The 19,150-nt window shown below is 33.5% G+C and overlaps 1 protein-coding gene across 1 annotated transcript; it reads right to left on the reverse strand.

The window, feature by feature from the left end:
* Positions 1-4,928: 4,928 nt before the first annotated feature.
* LOC149562887 (uncharacterized) lies at positions 4,929-11,054 on the reverse strand. The gene is made up of 2 exons (XM_089823935.1): positions 8,975-11,054; positions 4,929-5,328 (listed from the first exon to the last, which is right to left on the reverse strand). Exons 1-2 carry the CDS (start codon positions 10,655-10,657, stop codon positions 5,248-5,250), a joined length of 1,764 nt encoding a protein of 587 aa, XP_089680061.1. The 5' UTR covers positions 10,658-11,054; the 3' UTR covers positions 4,929-5,247.
* Between the last annotated feature and the right edge of the window lie 8,096 nt (positions 11,055-19,150).

Raw genomic sequence — 19,150 nt, forward strand, 5'->3', positions numbered from 1 at the left:
ATGTGTCCAAATTCTCCATAGTAATGACCTCTGCACCATGTCATGTACTCCCAACCAAATATAGCTTGTATAATTTGTTCTATTGGGTTCAATATCTTGGTTTTGCATTTAGAAGATTTTTGCCCATCCTTCTTGTATTTGTGACATTTTCCTTCAAATTTAGGTTTCTCTTTACATTCATTAGCTCTGTGACCATGCCTATTGCAATTGTAGCATTTTCCATTGAATTTGGCTTTACCATTACTCCACCATTTGTTTGATGAATGACCTAACTTACCACAGTGATTGCAAGTAGGTCTTTCATTCTTTTGGGCTCCTTGCTTGGATGATTCACCTTCTTCTATATGTCTAATTCTTGATTTTCCTTTCTATCTGTATTGGTTTTGCTCATTCAATTGATTCGTGTCTACTTGAGATTTCATCATCCTCTCATTGGTTTACTTTTCAATGTTTAGATCATTTTGCAATCTTTCATTCTCTAATCTTAGATTCATGATTTCTTCATTTGCATTAGTAATTTGATCAATGAAGTATGCTTGTTGAAGGGATGGATATTTAATTTCATTGTTCTTTCCTTCTATCTCTTCTTTTATCTTGTTTTTCTCTTCCATGACATCACACAATCTTACTAACTAAGCTTCTTTTTCTCTTTTCAGATTTCTTACTTCTTCTTGAGGTTTACCATTCTTTTCTAATAGTTCTTTGATTACTTCATTAGCTTCATCTGAATTACTTTCTAAATAGATATCTTCAATTCTTTCTTCAGTGTAGAGTTTGTCATTCATCTGTACAGCAAGATCTTTCCTTCTTTTTAGGGATTGAGAGAGTTGCTCCTTTTCTTTCTTAAGTTGCCCAATAGCCAATTCTAAATCTAGCTTTCCATTGTCAATAGCCTTATCAAGTCTGAATACCTCCATTTCCTCTAATCTTTTCTCAAGCTATTAAACTTTTTTTTTGAGAACCACAAAACTCTGATACCAATTGTTGGAAATATAAGATAGGCTAGGATACTGAGAGGGGACAAGTGAATCAGTAACCAATAGAATATAATCTTAATTGGGGTGGGGATGATACCCACAAGCTTTAGTACTACAGTACAAAGTTGGCCTATTAAGGTTTACAATGATGACTTCTGATGATCTACCATGTTAGGAGCAATAAGGACTGCTAGGTCCACCTTGCAAAAGGATTTGCAAACATACAATGAAGTATGTACTCGGTAAAGAGATTTACAAAAGACTATTAAGTCTACCTTGTGAAAGGATTTAACTATTCCACCTATTAGGATGAACCAGTGGCTAGTCTCTAATCTACAACTTTGATTAGTTGAATGAGATTCATTTGGAGTGTAATGATCACCTTGTTGTGATAGATAAATCTTTGATGCTCCTTATATTGCTTGTAGCCTTCTTACTTTGCACTTCTGCTTCTTATGTATATCATCTATATTCATCCATTATTTTTAGATGTGATACAATATGTTACATATATACCAATCCAATTTGTACAATACATCAAAGTTGACTACAACACAAGTTTCACCAAAATATACCAAGTCGTCCCAATTGTTGGTACTCAAGTTCTGAAGACAAGCTCGGTGAAGTTCTGATACTCGGCAACCATTGCCAATGCTCGGCATCATCATGCACTTGGTAGAAATAGAAGCTTGGATCATACTAATTACTTGCAAGTAGTTTCAACTCGGTCTGCACTAGTGACTCGGTGAACACTGTGAAACTTGGCATATGAACTAAATCACTTGGTTGACATTGCATAGCTTGGTCAACACTATCACTGCAAGCTCGGTATAAACTGAATCACTTGGTTGACACTACATAGCTCGTTTAACACTAGATTCGCATCACTGAAGTTGCAAACTCAATAAACACTGGAGGACTTGGTTTGCACTGAGAAACTCAGTAAACACTATGAAGCTCAGTTTACACTAATAATTACCGAGTTGGTAGATTTTGCTTAGTGCAAACTAAATATTGTTCCTGGAACTCGGTAGCAACTGTAGAACTCGATAGAACCTGAATTATTTGGTTAACACTATAAACTACAAGATAAGCTTGGTAGTTGCTAACCATCTGATTGTGTGTGTGTGTGTGTGTGTGTGTGTGTGTGTGTGTGTGTGTGTGTGTGTGTGTGTGTGTGTGTGTGTGTGTGTGTGTGTGTGTGTGTGTGTGTGTGTGTGTGTGTCACTAATGTCAACAACATTATCTTCAACCCTAGGAGTATCAAAGAGAGTATCAAAAGGGTTCTCAAAGCTGTAGAGTGGATTATGCCAAGTGTTAGCCTCTTCTTTCTTATCAGAGATGTGTCCATCGCAAGTTTGTTTATGTGGATGCCTAGTTGGATTTTTCAATTGTTCAAAGGTAAATGGAAGATGACTTCCTTGACCAACTTGGGGCCTAGTTGCAACCATCATGTAAGGATATGTCTTTGTCTAATGGGTTGAAATAAAGATTTTCAAATTTAGAGTTTATATGGTCAAGAGCAATCATTTGTCAAAGATAAAATAAGCAATTGTCTTTCCAAGAGTGCTCAAGAATTTACAACACTAATGACACGAGTCAAGAAGTTGAGCAAGAAGCTCAATAGCAAATAGCTAGAATAGTAAGGTAATTGAATTTTTACAAGTGATCATTAGTGATATTTTAGCTCACATCCAACAAACTAGATCCATCCTTTCAACTTAGAACAACACCAAACATAAAGATTTTGAGCCAAACTCAGATAAGATGTAGCAAAGACACCCCTAAATCAGCTAAGATGCAATTCTGACTCAATTCTACAAGCAACAGAGGTTAGGCGATACTTCTTAGTAAGCCAGGAGATATAGGATCAACAATAATTATTGTATGATAAACCTTTCTATAGTCGAGTGGTACTTTTGGTTCAGGTGATAGTTTTCATAAAGAAGTGTGATAGTGTTTCAACTATCGTGTGATACTTTCTTAGGTGTGAAGTATCGCACAATATTTCTCAGGAGGTCATGTGATAAAGGGTCGATGAACTATGTAAAATACAACTTAAAGCTTAAAAGACCTATGTTTCAATTTGATTTCTTGAATGTATCAGACCATAATGCAGTATTGACATTATTGAACTTTAGTTTGCAGCAAAAAAACACCATGGTTTGAAAATAGCAAGGGAAATGAGCATGTCTCAAACAGTTGGACAAGGGACAAAGCAACCTCACCAACACAAGCAATTGGGATACCGAAAGAAAAATCCTATGAATGTTAATGCCATGTTTGATGTTCAAGAATGTTTATGAAATTCTTGTCATGTTTGAAGACACATTCCAAGCAAAACTACCTAAGGTCACAATTCATTACTCAACACCTTGGCCCATGCTTGATGCCCCTTCACCTCACACAAAGTGGTTGCCCACAATAGATATTGGCTTTGTCATGGAGACTTTTATTTAATTAAAAGGGGACATGTTCTTTTAATCAAAATTGGACTTATGATATTATAGTCAAACTATAGGTTAAAATCAAATAAATTGATTTTTAGCAATATGGTCTAGGCAAATATTAAATAATTTAGCCAAAATGTTGAGAAGGGGGCTAATAGTCTTAGTGAGCATTTTTAGGTGATTACACATCCTGATTGTAAGGAAGTTGGCCTTCTCTGAGGATTCTTGAACCTTAGAGCACAAATCTCGCACTTGGAGGTTGTTTCCATGTTATACAGGGTCGCTTTAGGGTCATACCTCAAGCAAGGGTGCAGACTTTTGTGTCAATAGTAACCTTGTATAAAAGAAAGACTGAGACACCATTTTTTGCAAAGATCAATGTTGTGAACTCCAATGACTTTCTTAGTCTTGTATTTTGGATATTCGGAACTCAGTCCTTTTTAGGGAATGTGGAATTATCTATAAACAAGAGATAATTTGTTTAACACATTATCAATAGTTTGAATTTATAGCACATTATATTGAAACACAAATTATTTTTTGTATCATTTAAGTACATCATATACATCGTTGAAATCCCATCTACCAATTCATAGCATAAATATCCCTTTCCCATATTTTATCTCTCTATATACTTATTCTTTATATCTCTCGTACTGGTGATTGTATCTTACAATATATTTACATGTAAGAGATAGGAAATGACCTATACATAATATAGATAAACCAAATTATCTTTCTATTCTAGCATTCATTTTGAAGAAATGGATCCCATTACAAATTTTCCTTTACCAAACACTAGGTTAGATCTACATTTTCATAAACAAGCTAGGTCACTTCTACACTCGTCTAGATGGATCTTGGGTTTTTATATTTTAAAACTAAATCTACACCCAGTTATGTTTCTTTTTCTTAGCTACCATTTGTTAGTGCATGAAACAATTCATTTCATATTTGAGAATTGGTTTAAAAGGACTAGCCCTTATAGTTTATTTAAATTGGACCTAGAGACTAAACGGAAAAAAAATACCATGCATTACAAATCGCAAAAAGAATCATGTAGCAATATTACTACCCAACATTATAAGATATAGTACACAACTACTTCTTGTCTATGACCTTGTTCAAATTTATTCACTTTGCATCATTTGAGAGTTTTTTTTGGAGAAATTATCATTTTTGTATGCAAAATATGAAGTCTGCAAACTAATTTCCATGTTAAGACCACAAATAGAACTTTAAGGGTTTTTTAAAACATATAAAATTTAATAAAGAAAAGATGTTTGTACTTCTTTAAATTTTACTTTTATTTTTCAATAAATTTCTTATAAAATACAGCTATTTATTTTTTGAATTATTATACTTCCAGTACATTCCAAAGTTACAATAAAAAAAAATTATTTAAAAATAATGTTACCATATAAGTCAACCAATTATTTACATATCCATCAATTTCCAAATATGCATATTACATTGCATCTTAGATTATAACTCAAACCTTCAAAAATTATGTTATTTACTTATTTATAAAATGATTGAAAATATATACACAATACACAATTAATACTAAAAACACTCTTTTTAATATTAAACACTGCAAAAATATAAGACCCATATCTTACTTTGGTATTTGATCACATATTTAAGAGATCAAGCCATGTTCATCATTCTATTCACAGGTAGATCTTGGACTCTATCCAAGGTTTTACATAAAGAAAGAATAATAAATAGAATATAGAAATTCAGTTTTATTCAAAGTTCATAGAATAAACAATCTATCTTCCACCTTACTAATTTAGAATACTCACATTCTGCAAATCTCATATAAACAGCAAGAAATAGATAGGTAGAACAATTGAAATTGAAAAACCGAATTTTGTTCTTGAGGTAGCCCACGATCCCTGAAAGTAGAAAACAATTACCATTTAACAATTAAATAATAATCTAATGAAACTGCATATTGAAATATATTAAAAATCTTATGTCAAGGAAAAAGTATAGAACATTATAAAAGTATCCTCTAACATAAAGAATCAAGGAACAGTTTAATCGAGTATTTAATGCACTAAAACATAATAGTTTAAAATAGTGTATTGAATTATTATTGATTTATATATCAATAGTAATAGTATCATTTATATATATTTTTAATCTAATTTATATAATAGTTTTATATGTTGAGTTATTATTGAATTATTTTAATTATTTAATACAATTCAACATATTGATTAGTTTAAACACTAATAATATGGGATTGATAATGGTCTTTGTTTTATTTTTTCAAATCTTGTGTGATGTTCAATAGTCAATATATAATAGTTAATTCAATTAGGAAATCAATCATTAGAATGCTTGAACATTGGAGAGAGAAGATTTGAATCTAAGCTTGGATATGAAACATAAATTAACTAACTAAAATAAAACTGATCCATTCTTGTTAATAGGGAAAAGACTATTTCCTACAATCTATTCTTAGGCTAAGGTGCATAATGTACTGTGCTTTGTTACCTGTGCAATAATTTTTTTTTGCTTATATCTTCTCTACTAAATGAACATTAGACTCATGTCATGAAATTTAAAAACTTGCAAGAGCCTCATATTTGAAATCAATTTCTCTTCATTTTTAGCATTTAAATTCATTAAACGTGCATTCATGCTCTTATTTGGTCATGATTCGTTTGATTCATAAAAAAATGTTTACATAGATTTGAATGAATTTTAGTAGCTATATTCACTTATGCTGGTCTAAAGTTCTATTGATGTGTAATTTAGATCTTGCCAAGACTAGATTTGGATTTTTTTTCTCATGAATTCCAACTTGGTAAAGACTTTCTAGTGTCAAAAGGCCTTTGTATATATGTTTATTATTGTTTAATCGTGAGTTCCATTCTTTAAACACAACATCAAGTTACTTTTTCATCTACATTGTGGATTCTTGTAAAATGATTTTCTAAATCACATCAAAATTTAGTGATTTTTATCTCCACTTCTAACTATATAATCTCTCGATAAATGTGCAAATAAAAATGATATATAGTCATTAATACAATGTAGGCATACCTCTACAAGTCTTGCAGGCGAAAATGGGGACAAAAATCCAGGTGAAGTCGCCAAAATTGGTGAGATCTCAGGAGCCACCTCTGTGGGTGATGGACTTGTCTCCATGAAAAATGGTGAAGGAGAAATCACTGGTGGCACCATGGATGGAGAGATGTGTGGTGTAGGTATAGTTGCACTTGCAGAGGGAGCAACAATGGGAGATGAAGTAGGAGGCAATTGTGGAGAAAGTGATGAAGGTGGAAATATAGGGGGCGTAGAAGCAGGGGATGAGGTAGGTGACATGTGTGGAGAAAGTGATAAAGGTGGGGATGCAATGGGTGTAGATGTGGGTGACAAGTGTGGTAAGTGTGGAGAAAGTGATGAAGGTGCAAATGTTGTAGGTGTAGAAATAGGCGATATTTTAGGGAGCGAGTGTGGAGAAAGTGATGAAGGTGGGAAAATTGTGGGTGCATAAATAGGGGATGTTGTGGGGGTGTAGAAATAGGGGACACATGTGGAGAAAGTGATGAAGGTGGGAATGTTGTGGGCTTAGAAATAGGCGATGACACAAGGGGCATAGAAATGGGGGACAGTGTAGGGGGCAAGTGTGGAGAAAGTAATGAAGGTGATAATGTTGTGGGCATATTAATAGGAGATGATGTAGGGGGATTAGAAACAAGGGACAATGTAGGGGGCAAGTTTGGAGAAAATGATGGAGGTGAGAATTTAGAAGGTGAGGAAAGGGGAGATGAAGGCAGGGATGTAAAACTGGGAGATGAAGCAGGAGGCAATTGCGGTGAAAGTGATGGAGGGAATGTAGCTGGTGTAGAAATGGGAGATGAAGCAATGGAGAGATGTGGAGCATGTGATGAAGGTGGAAACGTAGTTGGTGTAGAAACAGGAGATGAAGCAGGTGACAACTGTAGAGAAAATGATGAAAGTGATAAGTATAATAATAATTATGAATATGATGGAAAAGACACTGCTTAAATTTAATAAAAGAGATGCCAAAATTATGATATTTAAATAAGGGTCACATAATCACTACTTTTTGACATTGCTATGATTTGGAAATTGGCTCTTATTATTAATTGTTTGGTACTATGGTAAAATATAGAGTCATTGTTTATTATCCCAACTATAAAAAATTGAAGACCTAATATAAACTTTAATATTAGTTGAGTTCAAAGAAGCTTATTGAACATAAGCAAGTGATTTTTGGAACTTTCTATCAGCTCAAGTTCAAATAAATCCTCTCTTACCTCTATATTGAAGTCCTATGTAGTTTATTTTAGGTGTTTCTAAATGCTAGCTTTGAAACTTTTTACTTATAAACCTAAAATTTGGTAACACATTATGGTTTGAAAAGGTCTTTGTATCCATTAATTATAGTTTGATCGTGTTAAATTACTAACATTACTCTATACTCTTAATGAGGAATTCGTGTAAAACATTTTATCAATTTCAGTTGAACCTTATCCCCCATCTCTTTGTAATTCTCAACTCCTTACTGCTTTACTGCCCTGATGATGGTTCACAGAGTGTGACCCGAAATGTTGGCTCAGAAAAGACACACAATCAAAATCCAGAAGCACGGGATTAATTTCATAACTTTCAAATTATATAATTATTCTATGTTAAGACAAAAAAGCTTGTGTTTCATCTCATAGTTGAAATCCCCAATTCAAAACACTAATCAAGCTATAAGGTTGGGGTATACTTCATAAGTTTATGTGCTACATTATATTTCAATGTTCATCAATAATAGTGGGTGTGACTTTCTTATAGCCCAAGAATAACTATTTAATGGTTAGCAAGTCAAAAGGCATGAATCTAAAAATTATTTTGACTACTCTTAATACAAAAAAACAAGCATGAACCTAAAAATTATTTTAGATCTAACTATTGACTTAGGACGTGGCTATCCTCCCTACAAACTGTACAGTTGACCAATTTTCTAAAAATCGAAAACATCATAGATTTTTCCAAAAAAAATGGCATTTGATCTTTGAGATCTACATAGTTTGTAGTCGAAAACAACAACAAAAAATTGGAAAAAAAATCACTATGTTTTCATGAATTTGAAAAGAAAAAAAAATTGACTTTGCTTTGTCTTTAGTGCATTTTGTCTGGAAATTAGCATGTCCCATTGACATAATGGTAGGTAAATATTATTGTAGAAATAATAATAATAAATTCTTTTATTTAAAAAAAAAAAAATCCTTAATTATTCAAGAAGGATTATAGATCTCAATCTTAATTCTTACATGCAATATTTCAACCTATTTCATTATAAACATATTAACAGCCATTAAAATTTGACCCCTGAATCATTCTGTGATTAAAAAAAAACTTGCAGATCGGTTCATCACAGGTTCCTGATAACACACATCCAAGATTATCTAATTAAGTACCAAACTAATGATAGTCATCATGGAAATTGTAACCAACAATATGTAAACCATCATTCTGTAATAGAAACTTGCAAAATAAAAAAGATGAACGTACCTCTACAAGTGTTGCAGGCGAAAAGGGAGAGAAAGATGGTGAAAACTCGGGTGCAAATGGCAGCGTTGGTGAGATATCGGGAGCCGCCTCTGCAGGAGTTGGACTTGTCTCCATTGAAAACGGCGATGGGGAAATCACTGGCGTCGCCATTGATGGTGAGATCTGTGGAGCGGAAGAGATGGGAGATGAATCAGGGGGCAACTGTGGAGAAAGTAATGGTGGTGTGAATGCATTGGGGGCAGAAATGGGAGATGAAGCTGGGGTGGACATTGGAGGAAGTGAAGAAGGTGGGAATGAAGTGGGGGCAGAGATGGGAGATGAAATAGGGGTGGATATTGGAGAAAGTGATGAAGGTGGGAATGAAGTGGGGGCAGCAATGGGAGATGAAATAAGGGTTGACATTGGAGAAAGTGAAGGAGGTGTGGATGTAGTGGGGGCAGCAATGGGAGATGAAACAGGGGACAATTGAGGAGAAAGTGATGAAGGTGGGAATTTTTCAGTGGGCGGAGGGGTCAGCTGGGGAGAGAGTGATGAAGGTGGGAATTTTTCAGTGGGCGGAGGGGTCAGCTGGGGAGAGAGTGATGAAGGTGGGAATTCAGTAGGCGTGGATATGGGAGATGAAGTGGGGGGTAACTCGGGCGAAAAGGATAAAGGTGGAAATTCTGATGGGGGTAAAATGGGAAATGAAAATGGGGGCGGCTGGGGCGAGAGTGATGAAGGTGGTAATTCAGTGGGCACGAAAGTGGGAGATGAAGTAGGGGGTACGGAAGTGGGAGATGAAGCAGGGAGCAATTGGGGAGAGAGTGATGTAGGTGGGAATTCAGTGGGTGTGGAGATGGGAGATGAAGCAGGGGACAACTGTGGAGAGAGTGATAAAGGTGGGAATTCAGTGGGCGCCAAAGTGGGAGATGAAGTGGGGGATAATTGGGGAGAGAGCGAGAAAGGTGGGAATTCAGTGGGTGCGAAAGTGGGAGATGAAGTGGGGGATAACTGGGGAGAGAGCGAGAAAGGTGGGAATTCGGTGGGTGCGGAAGTGGGAGATGAAGTGGGGGATAATTGGGGAGAGAGCGAGAAAGGTGGGAATTCAGTGGGTGCAAAAGTGGGAGATGAAGTAAGGGATAATTGAGGAGAGAGTGGTGAAGGTGCAGTGGGCGCGGAAGTGGGAGATGAGGCAGGGATCAGCTGAGGAGAGAGTGATGAAGGTGGGAATGCAGCAGGCGCAAAAGTGGGAGATGAAGCAGGGATCATGCGGGGAGAGAGTGACAAAGGTGGGAATGCAGTAGGCGCGGAAGTGGGAGATGAAACAGGGAGCGGAGATGAAGGTGGGAATTCAGTGGGCACGGATATGGGAGATGAAGCAGGGGGCATCTGGGGAGAAATCAGGGGCGACGTGGGCATAGTTTGAGGAGCTTCAGAAACAGGGGATTGTAATGGTGGGTCATTTCCAATGGGTGTAGAAGCCATAGGAGTACCAGAGGGGGAGAGAAGAGGATCAAGAGGAGACATGGCAGGGCTTGTTTTAGGAGCCTGTGATGGAAAACCATCAAAATATTTCCTTTGATAAAAGGGGGAATTCGCCGGAACATGAGAATGCATTCGAGCCATACATTGTGGCAATGTGCACAGTATTGCCGTGACTAAAAGCATCAGATTATGTACATGATTTGAGCATAAAGTAGCCATGGAAATCACTGCAATGAGCTTCTTCAGACTTCTTTAAGCTTCACGCTGCACTTGTGTAGAAATATTGGCTCGCATTTAATCGAGCTGCTTCCCAAGTCCAACAACACTTGTCATGATTCCATTAAAGCATTCGATTCACAAACCAACAAGTAGTACGGAGAAAAGTGGCGCTTGATTTTCAGCTCTAAGTTTATGGTATAGCTGGGTTTCTGATATGCTTAGCAACAATCTGTATTGTTGTATTAAATGGTGTATAAGTAATTCAAAGGAGAGGTAGAAAGAATCAGTTAAGGTTCTGATACAGGCAATGTAAATGTACATTAATGCACCGTTATATAAGCCTGCATTTTACTGTCGGCACTTGAGCTCCTCTTTAAAGGCCGGAATGGAAGTTGTACTCAATTAGGTGTTCAATGACTGAAACGACATTAATGAAAAATTGCTGTTTTAGAGTGAACATGTAATTAAAATTCCTCTTATGAATGAAAAGCCATCAAAAGTAGTTGAGAGGAATAGACAAACAATTAATAATTCAGTCATCGTGATTTTTACGAAAATTTTGCCTTCTTTAATAAGCTATGAAGCTTGTGTGGGTTATGGAAGAGATCAAAGTAATTGATAGTGGGTCTGATTTTCATGATAGTTCAGTTAATTACTGTTCTTAAAATAGTTCTATAAAATAAAATATATGTACTAATAGCTGATTGGAGTGTACTAATAGTTGATTAGCTTTTATTTTTTTAAGCTTTTATCGTTGGTGATTGATCAATTTATGTACCACTACTAAGACATTTAATCACAAATACTGATGTTCTTTGAGTGCACGACTCTTGGTGCATGAACATAGCGGGTATGAAACGAGCATTTTAAATGACATTTTTTAACCACCTTGGGCTCTACGATCCTTCCCCTACAAAACTACACCGAAAGAATTGACAAAATCCAACTTACAATTTCGAAGTTCTAGGCGTGATTTTGTCACCTAACCCCCTTTCCTTTGTTACAAATTTTAATTTGAAAATTTGGAACGATGTCATAAGGAGTAATTCTTAACATAACAATAGATTTAATTCAAAATCAAATATTCTATCATATAATCTATATGGAGGAGGATCTAGTAATTGAGTATGTTTCAATAGTTGTGATTGGATTTGTTGATTAATATTGAATATTTATAATAATGTAGCACTGACAATTGTGACTCAAAAATTGTAATTGTTGGTGAGAGTACTCATAATTGAATGAAACCTACTTTTTAGATCGAGGAAATAACAGTTCATGTGATGCCACATTAACACACCAATAATACATAACTTAGTCCATACATAGCACCCTAACCATTTTATTTGGTATTTTTACATCTCAATTAAAAGTATTTTGAGTTGGCGTCATATTCAATGATCTAATCTTGAACCTTCGCTAAAAGTAACAGACATGACAAATAAGCTATAGTAAGAAATTGAGAGAGCTTTGAAATTGTCAAAATTTAGAATGTTCCCTAATCTAATATAAATCAACAAACGAAATTGAAAATTTTAGCTTTAGATTTGTATGATGGTTTTGAGTTAATCATTTTAGCTCAGATTGAGTTGTTTTCTATTAGTTTCTTCGCATTTCAAGAAGACTGCCAATAGCCATTATCACTTTGTATGCCTTAAACTCTTAAGTAGTGCATTAGATTTTAATATTTCTTTTTTGATATCTTTATATGTGACTGAAGTTAAAACAAACACTATACAATTCGTTATAAATACAAAGATTATATATATATATATATATGAGATAATTGAAATATAGATGATACTGAATCCTTTTCCTACTAATCTCACATCTAAACCATTGAGAAGAAAAAACTGATTGCATATTTACCGAAGTGAATGAACCAAAAAGAAACAGAATTGTAGAATACTCTTTATTCGTATCAAGTACGTTTTTGTGGGGCAATATTTACAGCAGTACAGACAAGAGTTTTTAATGAAAAGATGTGGTTGTAGTAGAACACGTTAATTCCAAAGGCCTAAACTTTATGGAAAGGAAGAGTAGCCTTACCGACACAAAATGTGTCCTACAAAGTGGTACTCTTTTTCTGTCCTAAATGCTAATAGAATGTGTATATATTCTTAGTTTGGCTTAAATATCTCAACAAGCCCAACTGAAATACAATCAAAATTTATCAACAGGGCCATTAAACAAGGATTCTTGAGCTAGCAGTTTAGACTTTAAAGAGTCTGAAGTGTCCTAGTTGAAAGGTCTATTTTGTTAGTACAAACGTGGGATATCCTATGTAAGTTTTTATATTTTGTTTTTATGCTTGTAGTTTCTAATTGCCTATTATGCTGATGAGTGGTGAAGTGGTTTTTTTTTGGTTACTCTTTTATTGTAGTTCCCTTTTATAGATACATTGGAGTATATTTCTGAGCTGATAGTATATTCATTTTTATGTAACATTTTAGAATGCATTATATGGTCTATAATTACAATAAGATAGTACAAGACAATTTTATATTAATGTTATTTCTTGGGTTCTCTCATCATGATGATAGGTCATAGAGTATGATATGAAACATTGATGCAAATATGAATACAAAATCTAAGTCAAAAATATATTCAACTCAATTAAGAGATTGTAGAAAACTAACACATTTCATGAATGCAATAAAAATCTTTCGCTCAATTTTTATTATTTCTAAAATAAATTATAGCTTTCATAGGAGAAAATATAGTTCTTAAACTATTTACGCAATAAGATGTACATTCTTTAAAAAAATTAGAAGGATAGTTTTTGAATTTAGTTAAAAGATGAATCTTCAATAGAATACCAACTACTCGAATTCTCATTAGTAGTCCTCAATAATAGATATTTATACCAATTTGCTCTCGTTGGTGGTCATCAATAGTGGATATTTGTATCAGTTTATTCTTAAAGAAACTTTGGTTGGTCTCTCTTGCCAAACAACCCTCACCCTCCTCATGTCAATAAAGACTTATGACTGCCTAAAGTGGAGCTCCCCATAGAAACCATGGGAACATGGAGAAAAAAAACAAATGGTCAGAATGCATCTAGAAATACTTCATGTCCACAAAATAAATGGTCGAGCCCAAGGAACAATTTATGGAGCCATCTCTTGTGCGCAGTTAATGTCTAATAACATCAAATGCCTAACCATATATATACATCTCAATTGGTTTGAAATATACTAGCTTACTAATCAAAAAATATTAATTATATTTTCACTACAAAGCATCAATATGTTTTGGAGGTGATTAAATGTATAAAGGAGATGTTAATGTAGTAAGCAGCAAAATTTAGTTATTTTGTCTTATTTTGCAAAAATTGCATTATCACAAGTGATATTTGGTTAAAAGGGTTCTAAAGGGTCATAAATCACACACTTTCACAATTTAACAATCTTTGAGAAATAGAGAGTTGACAAGTTATTGAATTTCTTAGAGCAGTTGTGTGTTAATTTTGTGTACTTATTGATTGATGGTAAAAAAGAGACATCATAATATAAGTTTCATTTGACAACATCTACGTATCATAGTCAACAACCTATTAATCTTTTTTTAGAAAGAAATGTACAATTTCGAACAAAAATCAAATGATTGGTTAGTTTCAATGGATGGTTGATCCCTAGTATATATTTGTCTTTGTGTTGCCTAAACACACCACCATAGTCATTTTGTCAAAGAAAATTGTGACTTCAAGCATTCAATAAAGGGAATAAGTTTTAGGGTGTGACGCGAATTGTTGGATATTTTCAACCACTAGCTCATGAACTTAATTGTTTTGGCATATGTTGTTTGGACAAAGTCATTTTGGATTATTCAAGCAATCATTCCCCATGAGCATTGAGATAGTTAAAGTTATTATAGGACAAATAAGAAACAACATCATGGTGCAATTAAAAGTGTTGTGATACTTGTAAAAGAGCACAATTATGAAAGAAAAACTTGTGGGCATGTCCCTATATCTAGAAAAGCAAAAATGATAACATGCATTTACTATACTAAGAGAGAAACTTGTTGAAAAGAATAAAACAAGGAGAACAATATATGTAAGAGAAGTATGAGAGAAATAGTTAAGAGTTAAATATACAAGTTTTATTAATAGAGTACATAAAATGATGCATCCTAAAACTACTTAAGTAGAAGATGGATATTTTTGGATGTTTTATTAAATGCAAATGAATATAATGTAAGAGCTTCTTGGTTCGAAGAAATATTACATCATCTAACAATATTGTGCTTCTATATTTTATAGTTTGTTGATCAATTCAATGATCCTTGATTAGTTAAAGCTAGCATTTGTGACGTTTGGACATTGATCTTGACCTAGTATTGTTCTTGTTCCTAGGTTTTTTTAATTCCATATTGACTTAGTTGTGATTTATTATCTCTCAAGTACTATGTTCTTTCTAGTTGTCATGATTGTTGTTGGATTTCGATCTTGTGATATAAATATATAATCGTAGATCTTTGATGGAACTTTTGGCTCTATTCTTGGATCATGTGAGCACCTAAATATGGTGTTGAAATATTTCATATGACTTATGTCTTGTATTCCTTATAATTTGGGACCCAAACCTATTTTTCATAATATGGTTCATTTTCTTGGAGAATATTATAGATCTTGAGGCTAACCTATGTGTCATGAAGCCTATTATTGTAATGTTATTTATTTCTTAAGAGAGAGTTGTAGAGATTAAGATTAGGTATCATTAGAAATGAGATCTAAGGTTTTTGACTAAAGATTGTAAGCGAGAAGGCATGTATAAGACTGATATATAAGAATGCATATTGTTGAACTCACGTACATCTAGTTTCTATGAATAAATTTTGATCTCGCTTGGTTCTCTTTACATACTTTTTGTTTCTATTATATTTAATTTTTCTGCTTGATTGGACATATCTCATTGAGGTCCCTCAAATTGAGTGTATGTTTAAAGTGAAATCAAAGTGAAGGATGTGTTCCTTTTGAATTTGTGTTACAAATTCAAGGTTGCAAAGCTCTAATTGAGTTTGGTTATAGGTTGGTAGATTTCATATCAGACCTATAATTATAAATGGTTTATGAGGATGGTTTACAAAAGGACAAATACGAATCCAACAATAATGGATTTATTAAGATAAATAGAAGCTAGACTTGAAGCATTAGAAACTACATAAAGAAGTGGAAGACCTATTGAAGATGTGAGTGATGAGAGAACTAAGGAAGCATTTGCAATACATGGTGAACCTATACTAGAACAAGCAGATGAAAGATTCATGAGAGTCTTAACTATAGATAATGTTAGAAATAGGGAATATCAAGAGGAGGAGGGTTGGGGTTGGGGGTGAATTAATATTCCAACTATTTTTGCCCAATTATGAATTTTGAAATAAACCATAAACATGATTAAATTGGTAAACTAAAAAGAAACAAAGAACATCTCACAAAGAAACTCATAACACCATATTTTGTTAACTAGGGATACCATGGCCAAGGGAAAACCATAGTGGAGATGGTACTCACAAAATGATGGGCACTAATCAAAAGTACCTTGTTAAAGGTTTTGACCTTGTTAGGATTCTATTACATACATTTATTGTATATATCTTAGAAGATTTTACCTTGTTATAGGTCTCAACTCTATTAGGAGTTGTATTAGAAAATGAGCTCAAAGATCTATGACAACATGTACAACTTTATAAGTAGTATAGAGAATATACCAAAGGTTGACTACATTGATGTCTCAAATATTTAATAGTCCTTTGTTGTTCCTTGCATCTAATCATGCTCATATATCTCTGCTTTTCTTCGATCATAAAAATATTCACATATCATTGTTAAAAAATCTCACACATCATAGTTTGCATAGAATAATCATGCATATCGAAAAGATCTTCCTTTATACCCTTTTGTTAACTCTTTGTTCAGTCAACCTAAATTAAAAAGTAACATACTACCAAAATAATTTATCATAATATGCTAAGTAAGGGTAAACATCTAGGATGTCATCCCTAAATTTGTAAGTCCTTGGATTGACATGTCAATTTAATGCCTTGGCCAAAATATGCATTTTGTCTCATGCACTCTGCCTTCGCAATAACAAATTGCTTCTTGATTATCCATCAAAAACATTTTCCAACTAACACATAAACATTAGTAGAATTAAGAATATAATATATTCTCCCTATTCTACCATATCCCAAAATTATAGCCTTATATCTGCTTCCAATAAAGCTCACTAATGAAAACTATATGTCTACTAACTAATAATCCTCTATTTAAACTGAGTCAATTTCTTCACTTGTCATATCAAAACTTTGTCTCTATTATGAGAAACAAAGTAACCATGTGTAGTGTTTCCATTGATGAAAACATCCCACTACTTCCCTTAGCCAACTTGTCAATAGTTAATACAACACTACAATTCAATTTACTAAATACTAATTCTGAGATAGATTTGGACGAGTTGCTTGATTAGACTACTAATATGAAAAAGTATTTGGAGTATGAAAGTCAAAGGCAGATATAAAGGTGAAAATTGCTAGCACTACTCTTTGAAAGAACATGCATCATTATCGATGGAAAATTCACAGATCAATAGACAAAGAAAAGGAAAGGAAAATATTGTCAAGGTATAAAATAATAAATAAGTTAAAGGGTAAATTCTTTCTTGGTGATTATCAAGTCAATTTGTTGAGGAAAATGCCCAATTAAAGCATAAATAAACTACTATAAAAGATTACACAAAAGAATTTTATTGGTTGGATATTAGATCTGGACATATGGATGATGAGGTTACAATAATTACAAGATACCTTACTAATTTGAGGACAAATATTTGGGATGAGCTTATTTTGGTTAAGATGGAAAGTATTGAGGAGGCTTATCAATTTTCCCTAAAATTCGAGGAGAAATTAAAAAAGAGGAAAGAACATCCACAACGAGAAAGAGGTGGCAAATTTCAAAAGGGTAGGAAATTTACCATTCTTATGAGGAAGATCTTATTCAAATATGAACAAAGGAAAATCATAATGAAAAATGGAAAGAAGAAAGTTCATACTGAGGAATGGGAAGAGGTTACCCTAGAGGAAATATTAATTATAGAAGAGAATATAGAAGTTTGTTTAGGGGAACTTGTTTCAAATGGGAAGAAAGTCATAGAGAATATCAGTGTACACAAGGAAATTGAAGCAAGAATATTGCAAATAGTAACATGAATGCATATATGGATAAAGAATCACTTGAATCTGTGAATCAACTAGGAGATGGAGAATTCTTGATAGTGAGAAGAACTTTGTTTAATACAGAACCTAATCAAGAATGAGTAGCGAGGAAAATTTTATCCGAGACCATGTGTAAAGTTGTAGGAAATTATTGCAAAGTCATCATTAATCATGGAAATTAAAATAACCTCGCATTAGAGGAATTGGTTACCATGTTGCAATTACCAAGGATGAAACATATGAATTCATATTAGATTGCATGGATAAAAGATGATCATAAGGTGTCGATAAATGAATAATATGTCATAACTTTGAAAATGGATCTTATCATGATGGTGTTCTTTGTGATTCTAATAGATTATTATCATATCTTGTTGGATAGACCTTGTCAATATGATAAACTAGCAATGCATGATAGTAGACTAAGCACATACTATAGTAGAAAATGGGATGAAGCAAGCATTGTTACCTTTGGTACGAGATTCTAAGAATGATAAATGCACCAATGTGAGGGATTTCTTGATTTAAAAAAGTAAATTATTGGGTGGTATCAAGAAAGATAATATAGTTATGCTTTGATTCTGAAGAGACCTTATTTAGGAATATTTAATGAAAATCCCAAGGAAATAAAGAGTTACTAATTGAATTTCAAGACATTCTTTAAGATAATGTACCTAATGAATTACCACCTTTTATAAATATCATTCATTATATGGATCTAGTTCTAGGACAAAATTTACCAAACAAAGCACCACATTAAATGGCACTTCCAAAGAATAAATAATTAAATAGAATAGTGCATGAATTATTGAGGAAAGATCTGACTAGAGAATGTTTGAGCCCTTGTATAGTTTTTACAGTATTATCTCCTCAGTAGAATTGATAATGGAGAATGTTTAGTGGTTCTAGATCAACAAGATCATTATAAGGTATTGATTTCCTTTACCTAGGATGGATGACATAATGGATTGTTTGGGTGGAGAAAAGTATTTTACTAAGATTGGTTTGGGGTAATATGGATATAATCAAGGTGATGCACGAAAGACTACATTTAATACTAATGAAGGTTTGAATTAAGGTTGATTATGCCTTTTGGTTTAACTAATGCACTAGGTACTTTCATGGAGCTAATGAATCAAATGTTGCGAGTAAATTTGTTATCGTGTACTTGGATAATTTTGATTATTAGGAGTAAGGAAAAACATCGGTTGCATCTAAGGCTAGTATTGCAGAGATTGAAAGAAGAAAAGTTGTTCATCAATATCATGAAATTTTATT

This window comes from Cupressus sempervirens, chromosome 4, assembly GCF_028749045.1.
Source record: "Cupressus sempervirens isolate cs-2001-9-10 chromosome 4, ASM2874904v1, whole genome shotgun sequence".
Taxonomy (NCBI): Eukaryota; Viridiplantae; Streptophyta; class Pinopsida; order Cupressales; family Cupressaceae; genus Cupressus; species Cupressus sempervirens.